We start from the raw sequence: 18,283 nt of genomic DNA on the forward strand, positions 1-18,283 counted from the left end.
TATATCAGATATAATTGTAATAATATTATAATGCATGGTGTATAATATCATCATATACAGTCGGCCCTCCATATCTGTGGGTTCTGCATTTGCAGATTCAACCAACCACGGATTGAAAACATTCAGAAAAAAACATTTCCAGAAAATTCCAAAAACAAAACTTGAATTTACCACACACCAGCAACCATTTACATAGCATTTACATTGTGTTAGGTATTACAAGTAATCTAGAGATCATTTAAAGTGTATGGAAGAAGGTGCGTAGGTTATATGCCATTTTATATATGGGACTTGAGCATCCGTGGATTTTGGCATCTCGAGGGGTCCTGCAACAAATCCCCCACGGATACCAAGGGACGACAGTGTTATAATTATGTTATTATCATATTATATCCATATTACAGACAGTATCCTATAAAGTCATACAGATGTTAGTACAGTTGCTGTCTCTATTGGTATATTTATGCTATTTCATAATGAAAAATATCAGTAGCTAACTGTCAGTGACTGCAAAGTGTGCTTTGCCAAAGGAAATGGATCCCAGTGAAGGAGGATCTAGGCCTCTGTACGGGGGAGCTGGCTCTGCAGTCCCCAGGTTTTTGGCTCGGTGTCACGTTCCTTTAAATAGCCCTGTCCTGGGTCTAAGAAGGTCAACCCTCTACTGTAAACTCGGCTGACCCTACCCACCCTTAGAGGAGACCGAAGGGGCCACTGCCTCCTCAAGCTGCCTGAAGGTGTACTGTCCCCGAGTTCCTCACTCGCGGAATTGAGGCTGGCCACAGTTGCCCGGACTCTGGACGTGGAGCTGGGTGAGGGTGGCCCAGCTCCACGAGGTCTGTCCTTCTGACCATCCAGCTGGGCACAGGTGGAGGAAGTCCTGTGCTCTGGCAAAAAGCACAGAATGTAATCTGTCACCGTCCTGTGCACGCTCAAGATGTCGTGTTGTGGGGAGAGCAATGCACAGCTATTTATAAGTAGTATGACAGTTTTATAAAAGACATTTTAATCATAGATCAGAAAAATGTCTGGTGAGATATACATGAAATCTGTATGATGGGGTTAAAATTATGAGGGGGGTTCACTTACTATTTTTTTAAATCTCTCTCTTTAAAAACTTAGTAATTATTTTATAACCAAAAAAAAAAAAAAAACAGTGAAAAATCCACATCATGAGCAACACTTTTGAAAATCCTAGTAATGCGTGGGACTCTAAAGAGAGCACTGCCTACTGAATATGGATGGTGGGGGCTGATTTTCTGGACCAAGCGCAGGATGCATGGATCTGAGCTGTCCCAGGAAGCCTGGTGTCTGTGTCCGAGGCGCCCCGGGGAGGTCACCTGGTGTCCACATCACCCTTCCTGCACCAAGCCTCAGACCTCCCCTCTCTGGGTCACCTCAGCATCCTCCCGTATCCATCCTCCGATTCATTTCTGGCTCCACCTTCTTTTCAGCTGATTTATATTGGAAGGTACCTGTAACGGTGCTTTATACCACAAAACCGAAGTCAAACATAATCACACTCCTTAAATATTGTTGAAACCGAGCATCTAAGAAGACACAGGAAGAAGAATTTCATTTTCCATATTATGCAGAAGCAGTTTGTGTGTATAGTTACTCCTCTACGTACAGGTTTTCCCCTGACAGGTGGTAATCAGATAAATCCTAAATGAAGCGGCCACCCTGTAAGGTAGCTAGTCATTTTAAGGTCGTAGAAATATTTAGGAATGAGTATTTGTCCTGTCTGCCCCTATCAGGCCCAGCGACTTGGGAAAAATCTAGTTCTATCTTCTAGGTAAGTTGACAGCATCTAAAGGCAGCTGAGCTTTTGGTAAAAAAAAAGGCCGTGTCCAATCAGAATGTTTGGTTTCTCGGGAATTCCCTGGCAGTCCAGTGATTAGGACTCCGCTCTTCCACTGCAGGGGACGTGGGTTTGATCCCTGGTCGGGGAACTAAGATCCCACATGCTGAGTGGCGTCGCCAAAAAAAAAAAAAAAAAAAAGTTTTCTCAAACTGAAAAACAGTTATTAGGTATTAGCATGCTGGTAATTGCACTCAAACATCTCTCCTTTCTTTTGAGGATAGATCGGCCCGGCCTTCTAAATGTGGGACACATTGAAAAAATGCAGGAGGGTATCGTGCACGTGCTCAAACTTCACTTACAGAGCAACCATCCCGACGACGTCTTTCTCTTCCCAAAACTCCTGCAAAAGATGGCAGATCTGCGGCAGCTGGTCACGGAGCATGCGCAACTGGTGCAGGTGATCAAGAAGACAGAGTCCGACGCCGCCCTGCACCCGCTGCTGCAGGAAATTTACAGGGATATGTACTGATTTCTTGGAAACGCACACAAAAAAACTTTTCAAGCGTTTTTAAAGGCGACAGCACTACAAGTGAGAGATGGGAGCAACGCAACTTTGCACAAGTGTCACCATTTGAACCTGGGACGAAGGAAAGTATAAGCTCTAGGTAACCGGAATCCTGTTCCATGTTTCTTTCCTTTTTTAACCACTGCTTCAAGAAATGCGAGTGATAAACAGCTATTAGTCAGGACTTGGAAAATTAAGCAGAATGGTGTTCAGTGGTCTGATTTAATGCACCCGATGTGAATCAATGCAGATTTTTGTCACATTAGGAATTTACTGGTGAATTAACCTCAAAATACGTGGTCTGTCTTCCCTTTTCACCACCTTTTGACTGTTGTGCTCCTTTATAATTTTGAAAACTAATCAGCACTTTGTAATTTTTATAATCCTGTAAACCTAGATGTCTCCAAAGGTTAGGTATTTTAAAAGTTTCCTGAATTTGAAGAAAGACAACATGCTGTTTTTGAATCGTAGGATTTAGAATGTCAAAGAATGATTCGATAAGCTATCAAAATGCAGCGATTGTTTTGTTTCAGTTCGCTGTTTTTGTGGTGTAACTAATATGTGAAAAAGCCTATTCCCAGGTTTGTGTAGATCCCGGAAAGCCACGTCTCACGGGCCCTCTGGACTCGATCCTCCGCCTGTTTAAGGCTAGTGTCTGTGGTCAACAGGAACAAGACAGACTCTGAAGCATGTCAGCTTCCCATTCCTCTCACCTCCATTTCCTATCAAATCTGAACCAACTGACTCAGGCTGTTTGGGGGCCAGGGTCACGTCTCCAGGGGCAAAGTGACAAGTTATTTGTAAATCTTGCTCTGGGCCCCCTCTGTCAAGGCAGCTCCTTGGTCTTTTTCTGTGTTGCTTTTTTAAACATGCGGCTTAATTTTTATAACTCTTGCTGGTGGTAGCTGCTCCCTGGAGTGGAGAAGACGAGGCACAGGTGACTTTATAGTGTGGCCTGGGGGCAGGGGTCTCATCTGGAGAATGAACAGGGCGGGGGGGTGTGGGGTGGATATGAGATGGTGGTTTTACTCATCTCAGGATGCACAACAGGCTGGTGGTTTTTACAAAGATTTTCAGAGTTGTTTCCTTTTCCAACTACATATGTAAGGTAGTTTTGCCATTATCTGCAATATCTGTTTCAGCCTTAAAGATCAACTTTTCAACCTTGGTCCAGTTATGAAGGCGGTATGGATTATGGTTTTCGCCTAGAGCACATGGACCTGGAAATACTCTTTTTCTGTCCACCATGGTAGATTAATGGTCCCATCAGAGAACTTCCAGCAGTGCCTGCCCCGAGCCAGCCTGGGCTGACCCTGCCAGTTCGGCCCCTGGATGCCTCTTGGGCGATAGCATTTACGACCTGGTTGTACCCTTGATGCCCCTCCTCCTCTATCTTTAGGAAATCTGGTTCTATAAGGTCATTATTATTTGCCGTTAAAGAATGGCTAGGCTTGAATTTGATAAAGTTCCCAAGATCAGCATTATTGTAAATAAAACTGTGAGACTTCAACTAGAAAAAAGCAAAACTTACAATTAGGACATCCTTTTACCCATTACACGTTTAGTGGTGTGTTTTATCTTTATTTTTTTTAAAGATCCAATCAAAGGATCTGCTGGAAGCAAATCAAAGCGTTTCCACTTCAGAATGACACCAGTCAGGGGTCGCCCTAAGTCAGAAAGGAGTTAAGCTTTGAGTCACAGGGTGCATCCGTGTCCCCATTCTTTCCTAAAATGCGAACTCCCTGGGCTGATGAGCCTGGAGGCCTGTGGCTTGTCCAAGGTCTCGGGGCAGGATCCCGGTGCCAGGTGTATGTGGCCTCTTGCTCTGGAGTCTTGGGACAGATCTATTCAAATGGACACGGCGTCGGAAAGTGAGCCTTGAGACTCAGGCTTTTGGAAGGGTTGTCTCTTCTGTTTAGCTTCTCATACAGCCTGTCTGAAAGAGCTCCTAGCTCACGCGTGCCACGGGAACAAGCTGACGGCGGGCCCAGGTTCTGCATCAGTGGCGTTAGTGAGCGTCTGGTCCTCTTGGGGCCCAGCTAGACCACCAGCGATGCCCCTGGCGAAGCCACAGAGGACCTCAGCTTGAAAGCCACTTGACATTGTTCACTTGTTAATAGGAAGAAATTCATTTGAAATAACAGGGTCACTAATTGCCACTCAGAGTATATGTGGTCATCTAATCAAAGATTTCTCCAAGCACTGATAGTCAAATATAGATGAATTATTCACCAGTTCAGTATATGGTAGTTTTTCGAATAGTAGCTATTTAAAGAGCACACTTCTTGCTTGCTAGGTTTCAGTAGACGTCAGCATGAGGTCCGATGGAAGCAGGTTCCAGAAGCTTCAAACCACAAGCGTGGAGCTGGCAGCCCGGGATGCTGGATGCAGGACATGGCAGGACCCCCTTTCACCACCTTGACCCGCTCTTCAAGCCACTGTTTAAACCTGGTTCTTCCTTTCCTCAACTTGTCATCACAGAAAGTGCCAGACTCTTCAGAGACCACAGATTACCAGGCAGCCTTTGTCTGGGAAGGGGGGACCATGGGGCTCCTCCAGGACACCCTGCTGCCGTCCTGCCAATGCCCCTCCTCTCTGCCTCCTGGGCATTTCCAGTTGGGGGTCCCATGCCCTGCCTTCTGCCCCTGCCACCCTGTGAGAAGCCTGAGGGCTGCACATGCAGGACGCCGCCGCCCTGACGTCCAGTATTGTCAGAAACAGGGCGCCCCAGCCGTCAGAGGAGCATTTTGACTACTGCCAGAGCGCCAGAGCCCTTCCTGCTGCCCGCCTGGCCTCCGGTTTCCCTGTGACCTTTCTACAGCTCTCCAGTGAGAGGCGTTTCAAGCATCTTCCCAAAGAGGATATATGCGCAGGGGTAAACAGTGAATGTGAATTGAGGGGAAAGAATTCCAGAATTCCAGAATGTCTGTGAGAGATGTCCCTGTTAAAGGGAGTCCTTCCTTCTACTTTAAGAGCACAGCACCTTTCCACGGTACTGATGCGTTTCCTACACTGGGCCACATGAAACGCTAAGAAAACAGACGACCTTGAGGACCGTGGACGTTCCAGCAAAGGGCAGCAGCCTAAGATCTGAGCAGAAGCTCAAGGCCCAAGTAAGATCCTTTGTTTGATGTATGGTGATAAGTACTATTAATTGAGCAACTACTGTTTTCCCAAACCTACAGCATGACAGCTACCTCAATAGAGCTATCAAAAGATACTGTTAAAATTAAGGTCCACGTAGCACTGGGCCTTTTGGTGCAGCTCTAGTCAGACCATCTATTGTTAGGGCTCAGAGGCTGGATGCTCACCTTTGCCGTGTGCACACTGAGAAATGGAAGGTTATGTGGATTTTTAAAGGAATTTTATTGTTTAAAGGGAGCCTTGGGAACTCCCTGGTGGTCCAGTGGTTAGGACTCCACCCTTTCACTACCGAGGGACCGGGTGACCTGCTCACCCAGGGCCGTCTCCTCTTGAGCTATGCCTGCTGGCCATGCATGAGGCTGTTCACGGGGAAATCCTGGCAGATGAGGGTGGAGAGATGCCTCCGTGCGAGCCTTAGTCACACCGTGGCTTCACGAGGCCTCGCCACGCCCCGGCCCCACCTGTGCCCCTCTGTGCCTGACTCCTTTTCAAGCCACTGTGACACTGGGCACATTTGACACCTGGTGGCCAGATGCACTATGGAGGCTTTTTGTTTCTTGTTTTTGTCTTGACCCAATGACCACACCTGTCTCTGCAATGTCTTAAAAAGTCCTGTTTAAATATAAGTCCGTTGTTTCAACCAGGGGGTCCGGCGCTCCCAGCTAAGACCAACTTGACCGCCGGCCCGGCCTTTTATGGGGGCTTCCGGGGACCGGGGGAAAACCAGCCACCTTCAAGTGCCTCTTCCACCCGTGTGGCCTTGCGAAGCGCAGATCCCACGAGGAAGACTGCCAGGTGCTCACGGCTCCCCACCTGCGCTTTCGGTGCAAGTTCCTGCTGTCGCCTCCAATCCTCAGCCCCGTCTTCAAGTGGAAACACCCGGCGTGGACGAAGGGCCGCCTGGCGGTGCAGGTTTAGCCCCGGGGGTGGCCTGCTTCCCCCACTTCCCGCCCCTGCATTTAAGACGGGCGAGGGTGCGGCGAGGCGGTCCCTGTGGGTTAGCCCGGAGCCCAGGCTGCACGTGTTCCTGGAAGGGTCACTTGTTCTTAGGTTCACAACAGTGGTGTCGATTCAGGAGATGCAAGGAAATTGTACTGTCCATAGAAGTCGCAAACTAAGACCGATGCCACCAGCAGGGGGGCTCAGCGATTATTAAAAAGTGTCCAGGGAGGATTTTCGCCACACTCACTGTTCCCAGGGCGTTGGTGGTGCGGGCACTGGATGGTTCCAAAGACAGACTGTCTGTATTTATTCTTCTCGTTTTGTAAGCGGCCCAGCTGCTCTTAAGTCTTGGTCCAAGCTGACTTACGAGGCTCCCCCGGGATTATGGGTTCTTACCAACCAAGTCTTTGCATGGAGCTGTCAGCTAAGGGGACTCTTGCCTTCCTGACAGCAGTGACTTCCAGGCGGCACAGCAGGAAGGCACCGCAGACAGCTCGGCTGGGAGGAGCGAACGAAGGGCCGGACAGTGAACGCTGACAGCGTCCCCACCCCCGCTAACGGGGCGCTTTCCTCCTTCTCAGTGCGAGGACTTTTCCGGGGGCGTGTTCTCCTCTAGGGACCTTCTGCCCAGAAAGATCTAAGGTTAGGCTCCAAAGGTTGAGGTCTAAAAGTTTTTGCTGAGATTTGTATCTACTTTTAGGTGCCATTTTAATACAATTCAGGAAAATGGTCGTCGACCCTCAGCCCGTGAAACACACGGGAGTGAGAACAAAGGCAGTAAATTTGGTCTGACTCAGAATATAGGAGGCCCATTCTACTTCTCTGGAAACTACAGGACAGACTGAAATGTGATAGTGGAAGTTTTGCAAGGAAAAGAATAAGACAACGCGTCTTCACGCTTTCATTTAAAGAATTACGTAGCGCTTTGCGTGATGCTGTGTTTGTGGAACGCGGCAGGTCCTTAAACTTATCTCAGCAGCGTGGGCTGCTGTGGGTATGGCTGCTTATTAGGGCAGAGAGTAAGAAGCTGCCGCCCAGGGCTCATTTCCAGACACCCTTTCCCGGCTTGAGGCACCCGGACTCCTCAGATCTCGAAGGGGGCTCTCGACAGACCATCTGCTTCTCAGAATTTCAGTCTGAGACAAGATAAGTGTAACCGTTTACTTCCACCCCCCTGAGAAAGGGGAGCCATGTACCGTGTCCCGGGGGAACACATGAGGTCACATCCTTCTGGAATCCTTCGCCACATAGAACAAGACCACACTGCATCCACGTCAAGGTCACCTCTTGACTACAGCAACTGGTAGACGTCAAGGACTTCGGGCCCCGCGGCTGTTAAATGCATTATATGAAAAAAAATCGAAGAAATATCAATTTTTTACATCACAAATAGCAAATTAAGCCCTGGGTCAGGTATTTTTCATTTAAAATGTGTTTGCTAGTTTGGGTGGAATGTGAAAAGCTTCCATGTTTTTCCCCAGAGAAGGTAATACACCAGCCTCCCCGCTCCCACCCTCAGCATCTAAAATTCATTAAGTGATGAACATTACAGCGTCATGCCAGCCGGAGCGCAGACAAGCTCCCCACGATGAGCCCTGGCTCCCCTGACAAGGGGTGGGGGCCCCTGAGTCTCCAGGCCCTGAACACAAGTGAGTGGCTCATCTTTTCAAGGTCAAATCATTCACTTTGGGCAAATGTCTTTTCTTTTTTAAAGGCACAGGCGGTCTGGTCCTTTTTTCAGGCCTAAAAAAATGTACCTCACACGAGATGGATACCACTCAGTACGGTTTTCGGTAGAATTACAGTATTCGGGTTCGAGTATCACTATTTTTTCTACACTGTATGGTAAAAAAGAACTATGTTAATAGCTATATCTTAAATACTGTGATTTGAGGTTTTTTTAAAAAAGTCCTAATGTAAATATTTTACTCACAATCATGCATCTAATAGCAAATATTGGGATTCTTCTGCAATCAGTGTTAATTGACGTATACTCTCACTAGCCTGGCTCTTGGACTTGTTGGAAACACACAGGAAGCTGAAATATCACAACTGAAATACAACTGCACGCACGCACACACACACATCAGAGCTTTCCTTCTCTCCTGAGCCATGGGGAATTCTTTTCCCTGTAAACCTGTTCCCTTCCTCATGCTTCACGTGCAAGAGGCACGAATGAGTCTTGTTTTATCATTTCTACCGGCAAGGCTGCCTCCGACCCAGGTCAGAAGTCACCGATTTCACACAGCAGGATCCCGCTGCAGACCGTGAACTAGTCCTGTGTAGTAAGCAGCTGTCTGTTCTTCAGGGAATTACTACCTGTGGGTTGTTACCAAAGAACTTTGCAATTTGAAAGATGCCGATGGCAGTGATTGGCAACGGTTGGGTCTCTGCAGCCTCCAGAGCCCAACCCGGAGTATAAAGCAGAAGCCACAGAGCCCGTGAGTCTCCCATACGATGTTTTCCATACCTTGGCAGATTTCTTCCTGATGTGTATCTGTACCGCCCCCGAGACCCACAGGGCCGTCACACCCAAACCCAGGGGGAGCCTTTGCCAGACACATGGCAGAGTGGTGCAGGTTCCCAAAGCCAGGACTGAGCTTGATTCCTTGATGTGTGTTTATCGTTACTGTTCTTGGGTGCCTTATACTCTCAAAGTATTTAGGGGCTAACAGACCCTTTGTATTTTATACTAAACAGGAGCAATTCCAAAGCAGATCTTTTCTGAGCAGGCTCTGACGCCCTCTCTCCAGCGCAGACCCTCTGGGTGTGATCGGTGGGGAATCCAGGGCCGCAGGAAGCCGGGGTGTGCAGAGGAGAGCAAATGGAATCTTCCTAGTCACTTTACTGGCAGTGGTTCCAGGCAATTAGAAAATGGCTATAAAATAACTTTAATTTTTTTTTAATTTTGGGTCTTACTCATTTTCCCTTTAGGAGATTGAACTGATCGTATATATTGATTTCTATCCTGAATTTATGGGAACTTATATGTTTGGAATGTCCTACTGTAAGACTGATGAATGTAAAGAGTTAATTTCAGGGTACAGTTTTGCCTTAATGGTTTTAAAAAATAAACTATTTTTAAAAATTACTTGGCGAGTTTTCAGTGATGCTATGAGATGAACTGTTTGGTCTGAAAAAAACCAATCCCCAGCTGTAGGGTCTGCCCTTAACCCGGAACAGCCCCCCAGCCCCATAGCTGACGTGGTCTCTACCTGTAGAGTCCAGTGACAGAGCAGACCTGGGACGACGTGCCCCCAGAAGACAAAACCCAGCGCTAACATAGGCCAGTAAAAGCTCTTTATTCATTCTCTCATCAAACATGTTTCTAGCACCCTCCAGGCAGTGTGCACTGGCCCTGCGGAAACTACAGAATCGGACAGAGCAGTTCCTGCCCTCTAAGAACTGGCAGGCACGTGGCGAGCCCACAATCAGTGTCTCACCAATCGCTAAGGTGGGGGCCGTGAGGGCGGGGGTGCTGCGGTCTTCGGAGCACTGGGGTCTGGGGTCTGCCTTCTGGGCGCCCTCTCTGCGCGGCTCCTGGCCCTGTTGCTGCTGCAGGCGGACCCCAGCTCCCTTTGGCTACAGACACGGCTCCCGATGGCCCAGAAACAAGGTCGGTCGCAGCGGCTCCCAGCTTGGCCCCATCTCTGAGCCAGGCCACAGAAGCCCGCTGGCCAGGAGCCCCGTGCAGCGCACTGCTGCGGACCTGGTACCCGACTGGACTCACGTTCGAGAACCAGGCTGGCTGGCAGGCCTCTTGGATGGGACTTTCCTTTTCTCCAAGTCTTGCTGAATTTCCTGAGGGAAAGCATCAATGTTCTCCCGGACACAGGGGAGGCAAAATCTCTTGGAGTAGAATAAACTGCATTCCTGAAAGAAGAGGGGGACGGAGGAGCCTGAGTGCCATGGGAAGCACACTGCAGCATCTCCCAGAGCCTCCAGGAATCTCGCTCTCTTCCTCAACTCCCAATGAGACCCTCTAACTGACCCCAGCTTGCCTGTCCCCTACCCCTCTGTTGGCTGCAGGGACCCTCCCATAACACAGCAGACCAGCTGCGTGACCGTGAGGGCTCCCAGGACCACCAAGGCCAGGAAAGGCTGCCGCTCACACTGTCCCTGGGAAAGGCTCACGTGTCACCTCTCTCACAGTCACGCACGTGAGGTCCCAGCCACAGGGAGAGAGGGAAGGCGGCCCCAGCCACACGTGGCTTACCCACCGGGCCCACGCACACCAGCCTGCCGCATAAGCCGCATCTCGAGCCGAGGATCAGGAATCTGTCCTTGTTGGGGGTGAAGGGGTCCCTCATGACGTAGCTCTCCTCCAGGAGGCTGCAGGACAGGAAGTGGTGCCAGTGGGCAGAATGGCCCAAACCTCTGCTGACGGAAGGTAACCGGCTGCACGGACCTCCCCGGGGCCTGCTCACCATGCGTGCTCATCGCGGGGAGGGGTGGCCCCCTGTGCCACCAAGTAGCAGCAGGGAGGCGAGCAGTGGTGCCAGGCTGGGATGAAATGAGACCTGCTCCGGGCTCCGTGTCAACCGCAGGGAAAGAACCACTCCTCCTCGGCCCAAAGAAGGGCTGCTGCAACTCAGCCCCCAGACCCCAGCCTGACTCAGCAGGGCGGCGGGCGGGCACAAGACCTCCATGCAAGCTCTCCAAGCCCTCCCCTCACCTCCGGGATGACACCCGCTCCCAAACTGCCTGCTTCCACACGGGGAGAACAGGGCGCTTTACCCTGGCTAAGGTTCTGGCCTCACAGCACACATCAGAAAGGAGACCAACAGGATCCGAGGCAACACCCCAGGTTCCTCAGGGCCGGAGGAAAGAAGCCTGGCCCCCGCCGCCTGTCCCACGTAATGCACCGGTCAGATCCCCACAAGGTGGCCTCTGATGGAGGACAAGTTGAAGGTCAAGAATCAAGCCCCGGGACCCACTGGCTCTACTCTGGGCCATCCATGGGCAGGTGCACGGGAAGCTGGTCCTCAGGGCTCACTCCCACCAGTACAAGAGCCGCAAGGCAGGCAGCTTCCCGCTGAGAAGGTGTCTTCGTAGGATCCAGCGGGACCAGTGACAAGGCCCAGCCCCAGACGCGCTGGCCTCTGCGGCTCCCTGCGTTCCCAGCTGCGGAGCTGTTTCAGCCTGAGCCACGGTGCTCCCACCCCACAGCTGGGGCAGCTGCCGGACTCTGGGCTGAACAGGGAGGTGGGGACTGGGAGGTTCTAGGAGAGCCGGATGGCCCTCGAACCTTGCCCTGTGCCTTCCTGGGTCACACCTGAAGTGCCCAGAGCCTGGGCCGGGTGGCCCCAGACACAACACCCTGTGTCAAGCCCTGTGTCAGACTTAGGCCAGCCAGCTCTGGGCGGGCTCCCTGGGGTGCTGGGACCCTGGTACTCACACGACAGACTGGGTGCCGGGGGGCTGCTGCCCCACGTAGCTATATGGAGCTGTTAAGGCACAGAGCTGGCACTCAAACACACCCAAGGGGCGGCACTCCGCCTCACACGCCATCTGCAAGGTCAAAAGACAGGGCATGTCGCCTATAGAACCAAGAGCTACCCACATCTCAAAGCTCCCCACTGCCTGCTTCTTACCCACAGGTGAGAAGGGCACCGTATAGACAAGGCACCTCAAGTTCAGAGTAAGTACGAGACCTGCTCAGGGTCACACGTTCTTTTCAAGCGCACTTGAGCTACTCACCAAGATAGACTATATTCTGGGCCATAAAATGAGCCTCAAACTTTAAAAGCCTGAAGTCATAGAGTACATTCTCCAACCCCATAATAATTAAATTAAAATCAGTAACAAAGAGATACGTGGAAAATCTCCAAATATTTGGAAATTAAATGATATACTTCCAAATAAACCATAATTCAAAGAAATCACAAGAGAAATTAGAAAATATTTTGAACTAAATGAAAACTAAAATACAAAATATCAAAATACATAGAATGCAACTTAAGCAGTGTTTACAGGGACATTCACTGTTTTAAATGCTTAAATTGGAAAAGAGGGCTTAAAATAAATCATCTAACTTTCTATCTTAAGAAGCTAGAAAAATGCAAATTAAACTCAACATAAACAGAAAAAAGAAAATAATAACACAAATCAAAGAAACAGAAAATGGACAAACAATAGGGAAAAAAAATCGATAAAACCAAAGCTGGTTATTTCAAAATGTCAATAAAGTTGACAACCTCTAATCAGACTGATCAAGAAAAACAGGAAGAAGATACAAATTACCACAATGAGGAATGAAACAGGGGACATCACTAACACTACAGACATTAAAAGGATAATAAAGGAATGCAGTGACCTTTTTTACCAAATAAATCTGACAGTTTAGATGAAATGGATATATTTCTTGAAAAAAACACCATTTATCAGAAGTGACTCGAAATAGAAAACCTGAATATCCCTTTATCTATTAAGAAAACTGAATTCATAATTTAAAATTTTCCTTTAAAATGAAATAGAACAAAAAGAACAACAAAAAAAAGAAATAGAACACCAGCAAAACTTCATGCCCAGATGTCTTTACCAGCAAATTGTCAAGCATTTAAGGAAGAAGTAATACCAACCTACAGAAACTGTTTCAGAATACAGAGAAAGGAACACTTTCCAAGTGATTTTGAGGCCAATATTACATGGACACCAAAACTGCCAGTATTACCCTGATACCATTCATCAGACAAGGCTACTACAGGAAAACTACAGAGTAATATCCTTCACAAGCAAATATCTTTAGCAAAATATTAGCAAACTGAATTCAATAATACATAAGAAGCCTAGGGCGTCACGACAGAGTGGATTCAACCCAGGAATGCACTGTTGGCTCAACATTCGAAAACCAGTGAATGCCAACTCATGAGAGCAACAGAATAAAGGAAGAAAAACCACACCATCATTTCAATAGATGCATAAAAAGCATGACAAAATTCAAGGCTCTGGGTGGTGCTTCAGAGCCAAGGGGCTCCCCACCAGACTGCAGAATAAACTCCCTTCCTCGGCATTTAAGACCTCTTTAATTTGGGACTTATCTCCCAATGACTCTGCCGTCCAGCCCCCACCCCTCCACACAGCAGGCTGCAGTTCAAGTGGCTCCATCACTGTCCTTCAGGTGTTCCCTGCACTTTCTCACCCGCCACCCCGGCCTTCGCTCCTGCTGTTCCTGCCACCTGGAGGGTTTTCCCCAAAGTCTCTACCTATGGAATTGCCCTCTGGCTGCCCTGAAGATTTTCTGTTCACCTTTGGCTTTCGACAGTTTGACTATACAACTACTTTTTTTTTTTTTCCTTTTAAACCTATTTATCCTGCTTGTGCTGCTCTAAGCATTTTGACCTGTGGCTTAGTATCTTTCATTATTTTTGGAAAATCCTTAACCATTACCACTTCAAATATTTCTTCTGCCCCATTCTTTCTTGTCTCCCGCTGAGATTCCAACCGCAAATACGTTAAACTTTGATGTTGTCCCGCGGTTCTTGGACCCTTTGCTCTGGGTTTGTTTTTTTTCTACTCTTTTCTCTCTGTGTTTTAGTTTGGGTCATTTCTACTGCCCTGTCATCAAGTTCATTGATTTTCCCTTGGTTATGTCGAATCAGCCGACGTGCCCTCGGAAGGCTCCGCGGCGCCGCGCAGTCCGGGAGGGACCGGGGATGAGCCGGGGCGCAGGCTCCGCGGCCCGCCCCCAGCGCCGCGGGAGGCCGCTCGGGCCTCCGGCGCTCGGAACACCGCAGGGCTCCGCGGAGGCGCCCAGGCCGGGCCGGACGCACGAGACGCGCGGGGAGGGACCCGGGCGCGGCCGCACACGTTCCCGCCAAGCCGCCAGGCCGCGCCACTCACCGCCGCTTCCGCTGCCGCCGCCGCCGCGCGGCCGAGCCCACGACGCGTGCGCGGTGAGGCGCGGGGCGGGGCCTCGCGGCGGACTTCCGCCTCGCCCTCCGCCTCGCTGCGGCTTCCGGTACGCGATCTCTCGGGATTGGCAGCGGCTGGGCAGCACCTGGGGGTACTTCGGCTAGCTCACGCCGACGTGGCCTGCAGTCCTGGCTGCTCCAAGGCTCTTAGCTTCTTTCTGCGTTTCCCACCGGGCTCCACAGAGTCGGTGCCGCCAGTGCGCGGCCCACAGATAACCCGGCCCCAGCCGCATTTCCATTCCCCACGTGGTTTCTCTCACCGCGCGCTTCGGGCCGAAATGCCCTGGTCTTAGTTCTCATGCTACCCGTCCCCCAACTAGGACGGAAGCCTCCGGGGCCTGGGGCCAGGGCCGCAGGCAGTGGTTACTATGTGCCCTAAGGCAACAGACAGAATGGGTTCAAAATGAGCCCTGTCTCCTGCGACCTTTAAAAGCTGTGTGCAGCCGCCGGGACTTGTCACTGTACTCCTCCAAAGCCTTAAAGTGGCCTAAGTGGCCTGCAATGCCCGTCGTCATCTGGGACCACCATCCTGCAACTTCCAGGTCTTCACCTTGGGGCACCAACCACGTCAGCTACCAAAAGTTGCACTGGATCCCAAGCTCCCCGTCCGGAAGCTCAGACAAGTGCTTCCCTAGACCTGCAGTGGCCGTCCCACCCCACTCTTGGCCCCTCTACTCGTGTGTATTCGAGGCACCATTCTACGGGGTTAGGGGATGATTCTGAAGCCAGCAGCCCTGAGGTCTGGGACTTTTTCCTTTGGGGAATCGAGAAATAAGGATTACATAAGGTGTCTTATTAATGCTGGCAACAAGAACTATTTCTGGACTTGAGCAAGAGCGGCTCCTGCCCTGAGCCTCAAGAATTAGCGAGCCCTTATATTTTGCTATTAGAGCATGTGACCTCAACTGTGCTTACAGCAATGGCACTCTTTGGATCAATGCAAAGATTACATACTGTTGTGGTTTTTATTTCTGGATCTGCCCAAAGATGGGCCACTTGATAAAGCATTTCAAATTTGACCTAAATCCACTCTGAGATACATGACTGGTTATCTCATGAATGCTGTCAAAGCCATTAGACAGTTTAGACAAGTTATGCGCTGCACTGGAAGAGTTAAAGTGAAATAATATTCAAAGAGCAAATCATGGTCTTTGTCAGAAAATAAAGTTAATTTTGATTTGAGCTGTCCACAGTTATTAATATAAGAAAAAGCTTACAAAACAATCCACAAGGATTAAAAATATCTAATAAAGCTTTAGAAAAAAATGGTTTCCCAAAAGAAACTGCATGTGAAATAAGCACTAAATCAAGAGAATGAAAAGACAAGCCACAGAATGAGAGGAAGTACTTGCCAAAGGTATATATGATAAAGGACTGTTATCCAAAATACACAAAGAACTATTAAAACTCAACAGTAATAATACAAACAACCCAATTAAAGAATGGGCCAAAGACCTTAATAGACACCTCACCAAAGAAGATACACAGATGACAAATAAGCATATGAAAAGATGTTCCACATCCTATGTCATCAGGGAAATGCAAGTTAAAACAGCAATGAGATACCACTGCACACCTATTAGAATGGCCAAAATCCGGAACACTGACACCAGCAGGTGCTGGTGAGGATGTAGAGCAGCGGGAACTCTCATTCGTGGCTGGTGGGAACGCAAAACGGTGCAGCCACTTTGAAAGACAGTTTGGAAGTTTCTTACCAAAACACACATACTCTTACCATGTGATCCAGCAATCATGCTCCTTGACATTTACCCAAAGGAGTGGAAAGATTATGTCCATATAAAAACCTGCACACATGGTTATTACACCTTTATTCATACTCATAACTGCCAAAACTTGGAAGCAACCAACATGTCCTTCAGTAGGTCAATGGATAAATAAACTGTGGTCCATCCAGACAATGGAATATTACTCAGCACTAAAAAGAAATGAGCTAACAAGCCATGAAAAGACATGGAGGGAACGTAAGTGCATATGATTTAAGTGAAAGAATCCAATGTGAAAAGGCTACATAGTGTATGATTACAACTCTGTGACAGTCTGGAAAAGGCAGAATATTGGAGATACTAAAATGATCAGGGGTTGGGGGGAGGGAGGGATGAAAAGGTTGAGGACACAGGATTTTTAGGGCAGTGAAAAATACTCTATATGATGCTATAATGGTGGATATATGTCATTATACATTTATTCAAACCCATAGAATGTGTAACACTGAGTGAACCCTAATGTAAACTATGGACTTTGATTATGGTGTGCCAGTGTGGGTTCATCAATTATAACAGATCTCCCACTCTGTCAGGGGATGTTGATAATGGGGAGGCTATGTGTGTGTGTGGGCAGAGGTATATGGGAAATCTCTGCAACTTCCCGTCAATTTTGATGTGAACATAAACTGCTCTAAAAAATAAAGTGCATTTTTTAAAAACCCACTAAAATGACATTCAAATACAACGTAGGGAAGTTAGAACTAGGAAACAGTAACATCTACTGGAGTCTGAAGAAGAGTCGTGCACAAATAATCCCAAAACTAATTTCCATAGAGACTGTTTTCTGACCATTGTGGACCATTATAGTCTCTATCTGACAGAGATTTGAACAAAGTGAGCAACCCACTGCAGTTTTCAGTTTTCTTTATAATATCCCAGTGCTGAAAAATGTGAAAGGTGAAAAACTTAAAAAATACTGGATGGATCTAGATGTGTTATAAGAAATGATGATAACAGTGAATTAATGATGACATTTATATGATGAAACGAAAGGAGACTATAATGATGTTGAATATAATGGTAATATAATATAATGATCTTTTTATATGCACCCTCCTTACAGTGTTTAAACATGATATCAATACTCATGGTTCAATTCTAAGTCTAAAACTTTCAGAAATGTATTGACAATTCCAGTTGCTACTCCCTCAGCAGAGTGAAGTTTCTCCCAGCTGAAATCATTAAAAACTATCTGCAAACTGTTAAGACTCAGGAAAGGTTGTCTAACTTGGCACTACTGTCAATACAACACAGTTATGTGAAAATCTTTGTTATTATCAACACGATTTTTCTGAAATGAATTCAAGAAAAATGAACTTTATGGAATACACACACAATAATTTATGGATTATGTATGTTTTTTTACTCATCCAAAGATCAGTGGCCCACCAACAGAACACCCAGAGGTACACAATAGTAATTCAGTTATCTTTGATATTTTGCCCATTTTCATCTATATAAAAACCATAGCTTTACGAATAATTTTTAATTTTGCCCTTATGAAAGTGTGGGTGTCAAGACAGGTGGCTATAACATATTTTATGTAATGGTTTGTAAACTTGTTTTATAACCTTTAAATATTTAGACATGCAGATATTTGTCACCCTGCCTGGACCCCACGATGTTAGGGGTGGCCTTGCCAGGGAATATAACTACCTAGATGTTGTGGCAGGACTTATAAGACATTGTATAAATGTTGTCTTAAATGATTAAGCTTTTTAAAAATCATGACACTAAACAAGTATTATACATTGCATATTGAAGTGCAGCCTGAGAAAGGAAATTTGAAAATTGAAAAATAAGGAATTGAATGCAGATTAGAATCTAAAGCAAAGCATTGCTAATAGCAATAAAAGGAGGGGGTAACTCTGGAGGATTAATTCCTTACACACCTCATTTCACTGTTAAGTCCAATCTTATTCATCCCTTTCTCCATTTCTGCCAGTAAAATTAACGTCCAAAGGCTGGCACTTTGCTTTTAGTGCTAATGAAATTCCAGAAGCAGGCCTTAGTTTTTTAAGTAAACCCTTAAAAGCGTAACATACATACAGAAAAGTACATACTTCCTAAGTGTGCGGCAAGATGAATTCTCACAAAGTAAGTACAGCAGTGTAACCGGCACCCAGATGGGGTC

The 18,283-nt window shown here is 47.6% G+C and overlaps 2 protein-coding genes and 1 long non-coding RNA gene across 16 annotated transcripts in view; 2 read left to right on the forward strand and 1 right to left on the reverse strand.

Moving 5' to 3' along the window:
• The window catches only part of PPARA (peroxisome proliferator activated receptor alpha), a 71,099-nt gene extending 67,751 nt beyond the window's left edge, over positions 1–3,348 (forward strand). For all 11 annotated transcript variants that reach the window (XM_036865680.1, XM_036865673.1, XM_036865678.1 and 8 more), the window contains exon 8: positions 2,083–3,348. In XM_036865680.1, the coding sequence (XP_036721575.1) occupies positions 2,083–2,330 (248 nt within the window). In that variant the 3' untranslated portion in view covers positions 2,331–3,348. The remainder of the gene's footprint in view (positions 1–2,082) is intronic.
• Positions 3,349–3,383: 35 nt separating this feature from the next.
• On the forward strand, positions 3,384–9,543 carry LOC118901902. Its single transcript, XR_005021487.1, has 2 exons — positions 3,384–5,479; positions 6,155–9,543. It is a non-coding gene; the product is annotated as an uncharacterized LOC118901902 (long non-coding RNA).
• On the reverse strand, positions 7,671–14,353 carry CDPF1 (cysteine rich DPF motif domain containing 1). 4 transcript variants are annotated; one of them, XM_036865683.1, is made up of 5 exons: positions 14,295–14,353; positions 11,851–11,963; positions 10,673–10,784; positions 10,183–10,325; positions 7,671–7,784 (listed from the first exon to the last, which is right to left on the reverse strand). In XM_036865683.1, exons 2-5 carry the CDS (start codon positions 11,961–11,963, stop codon positions 7,763–7,765), a joined length of 390 nt encoding a protein of 129 aa, XP_036721578.1. In that variant the 5' UTR covers positions 14,295–14,353; the 3' UTR covers positions 7,671–7,762. The 4 variants fall into 4 exon arrangements, 3 of the variants coding, with proteins under 3 accessions (XP_036721578.1, XP_036721579.1, XP_036721580.1); XM_036865684.1 differs by lacking the exon at positions 14,295–14,353 and adding an exon at positions 13,842–14,262; XR_005021486.1 differs by lacking the exon at positions 7,671–7,784 and having other exon boundaries at positions 9,738–10,325; positions 10,880–11,963; positions 14,295–14,323.
• Positions 14,354–18,283: the final 3,930 nt, after the last annotated feature.

The sequence above is a fragment of the Balaenoptera musculus genome, chromosome 10 (assembly GCF_009873245.2).
Source record: "Balaenoptera musculus isolate JJ_BM4_2016_0621 chromosome 10, mBalMus1.pri.v3, whole genome shotgun sequence".
NCBI lineage: Eukaryota > Metazoa > Chordata > Mammalia > Artiodactyla > Balaenopteridae > Balaenoptera > Balaenoptera musculus.

Bases quoted from the DNA above. Each gene is read 5' to 3' on its own strand.
- CDPF1 (XM_036865683.1), bottom strand. From the start codon at position 11,963: ATGGCGTGTGAGGCGGAGTGCCGCCCCTTGGGTGTGTTTGAGTGCCAG. The intron at 10,785-11,850 runs GTGAGTACCAGG...CCTGTCCTGCAG, and splicing joins CCCGGCACCCAGTCTGTCGT to CCTCCTGGAGGAGAGCTACG. The intron at 7,785-10,182 runs GTGAGTCCAGTC...TGCATTTAACAG, and splicing joins AGCCAGCCTGGTTCTCGAAC to CCGCGGGGCCCGAAGTCCTT.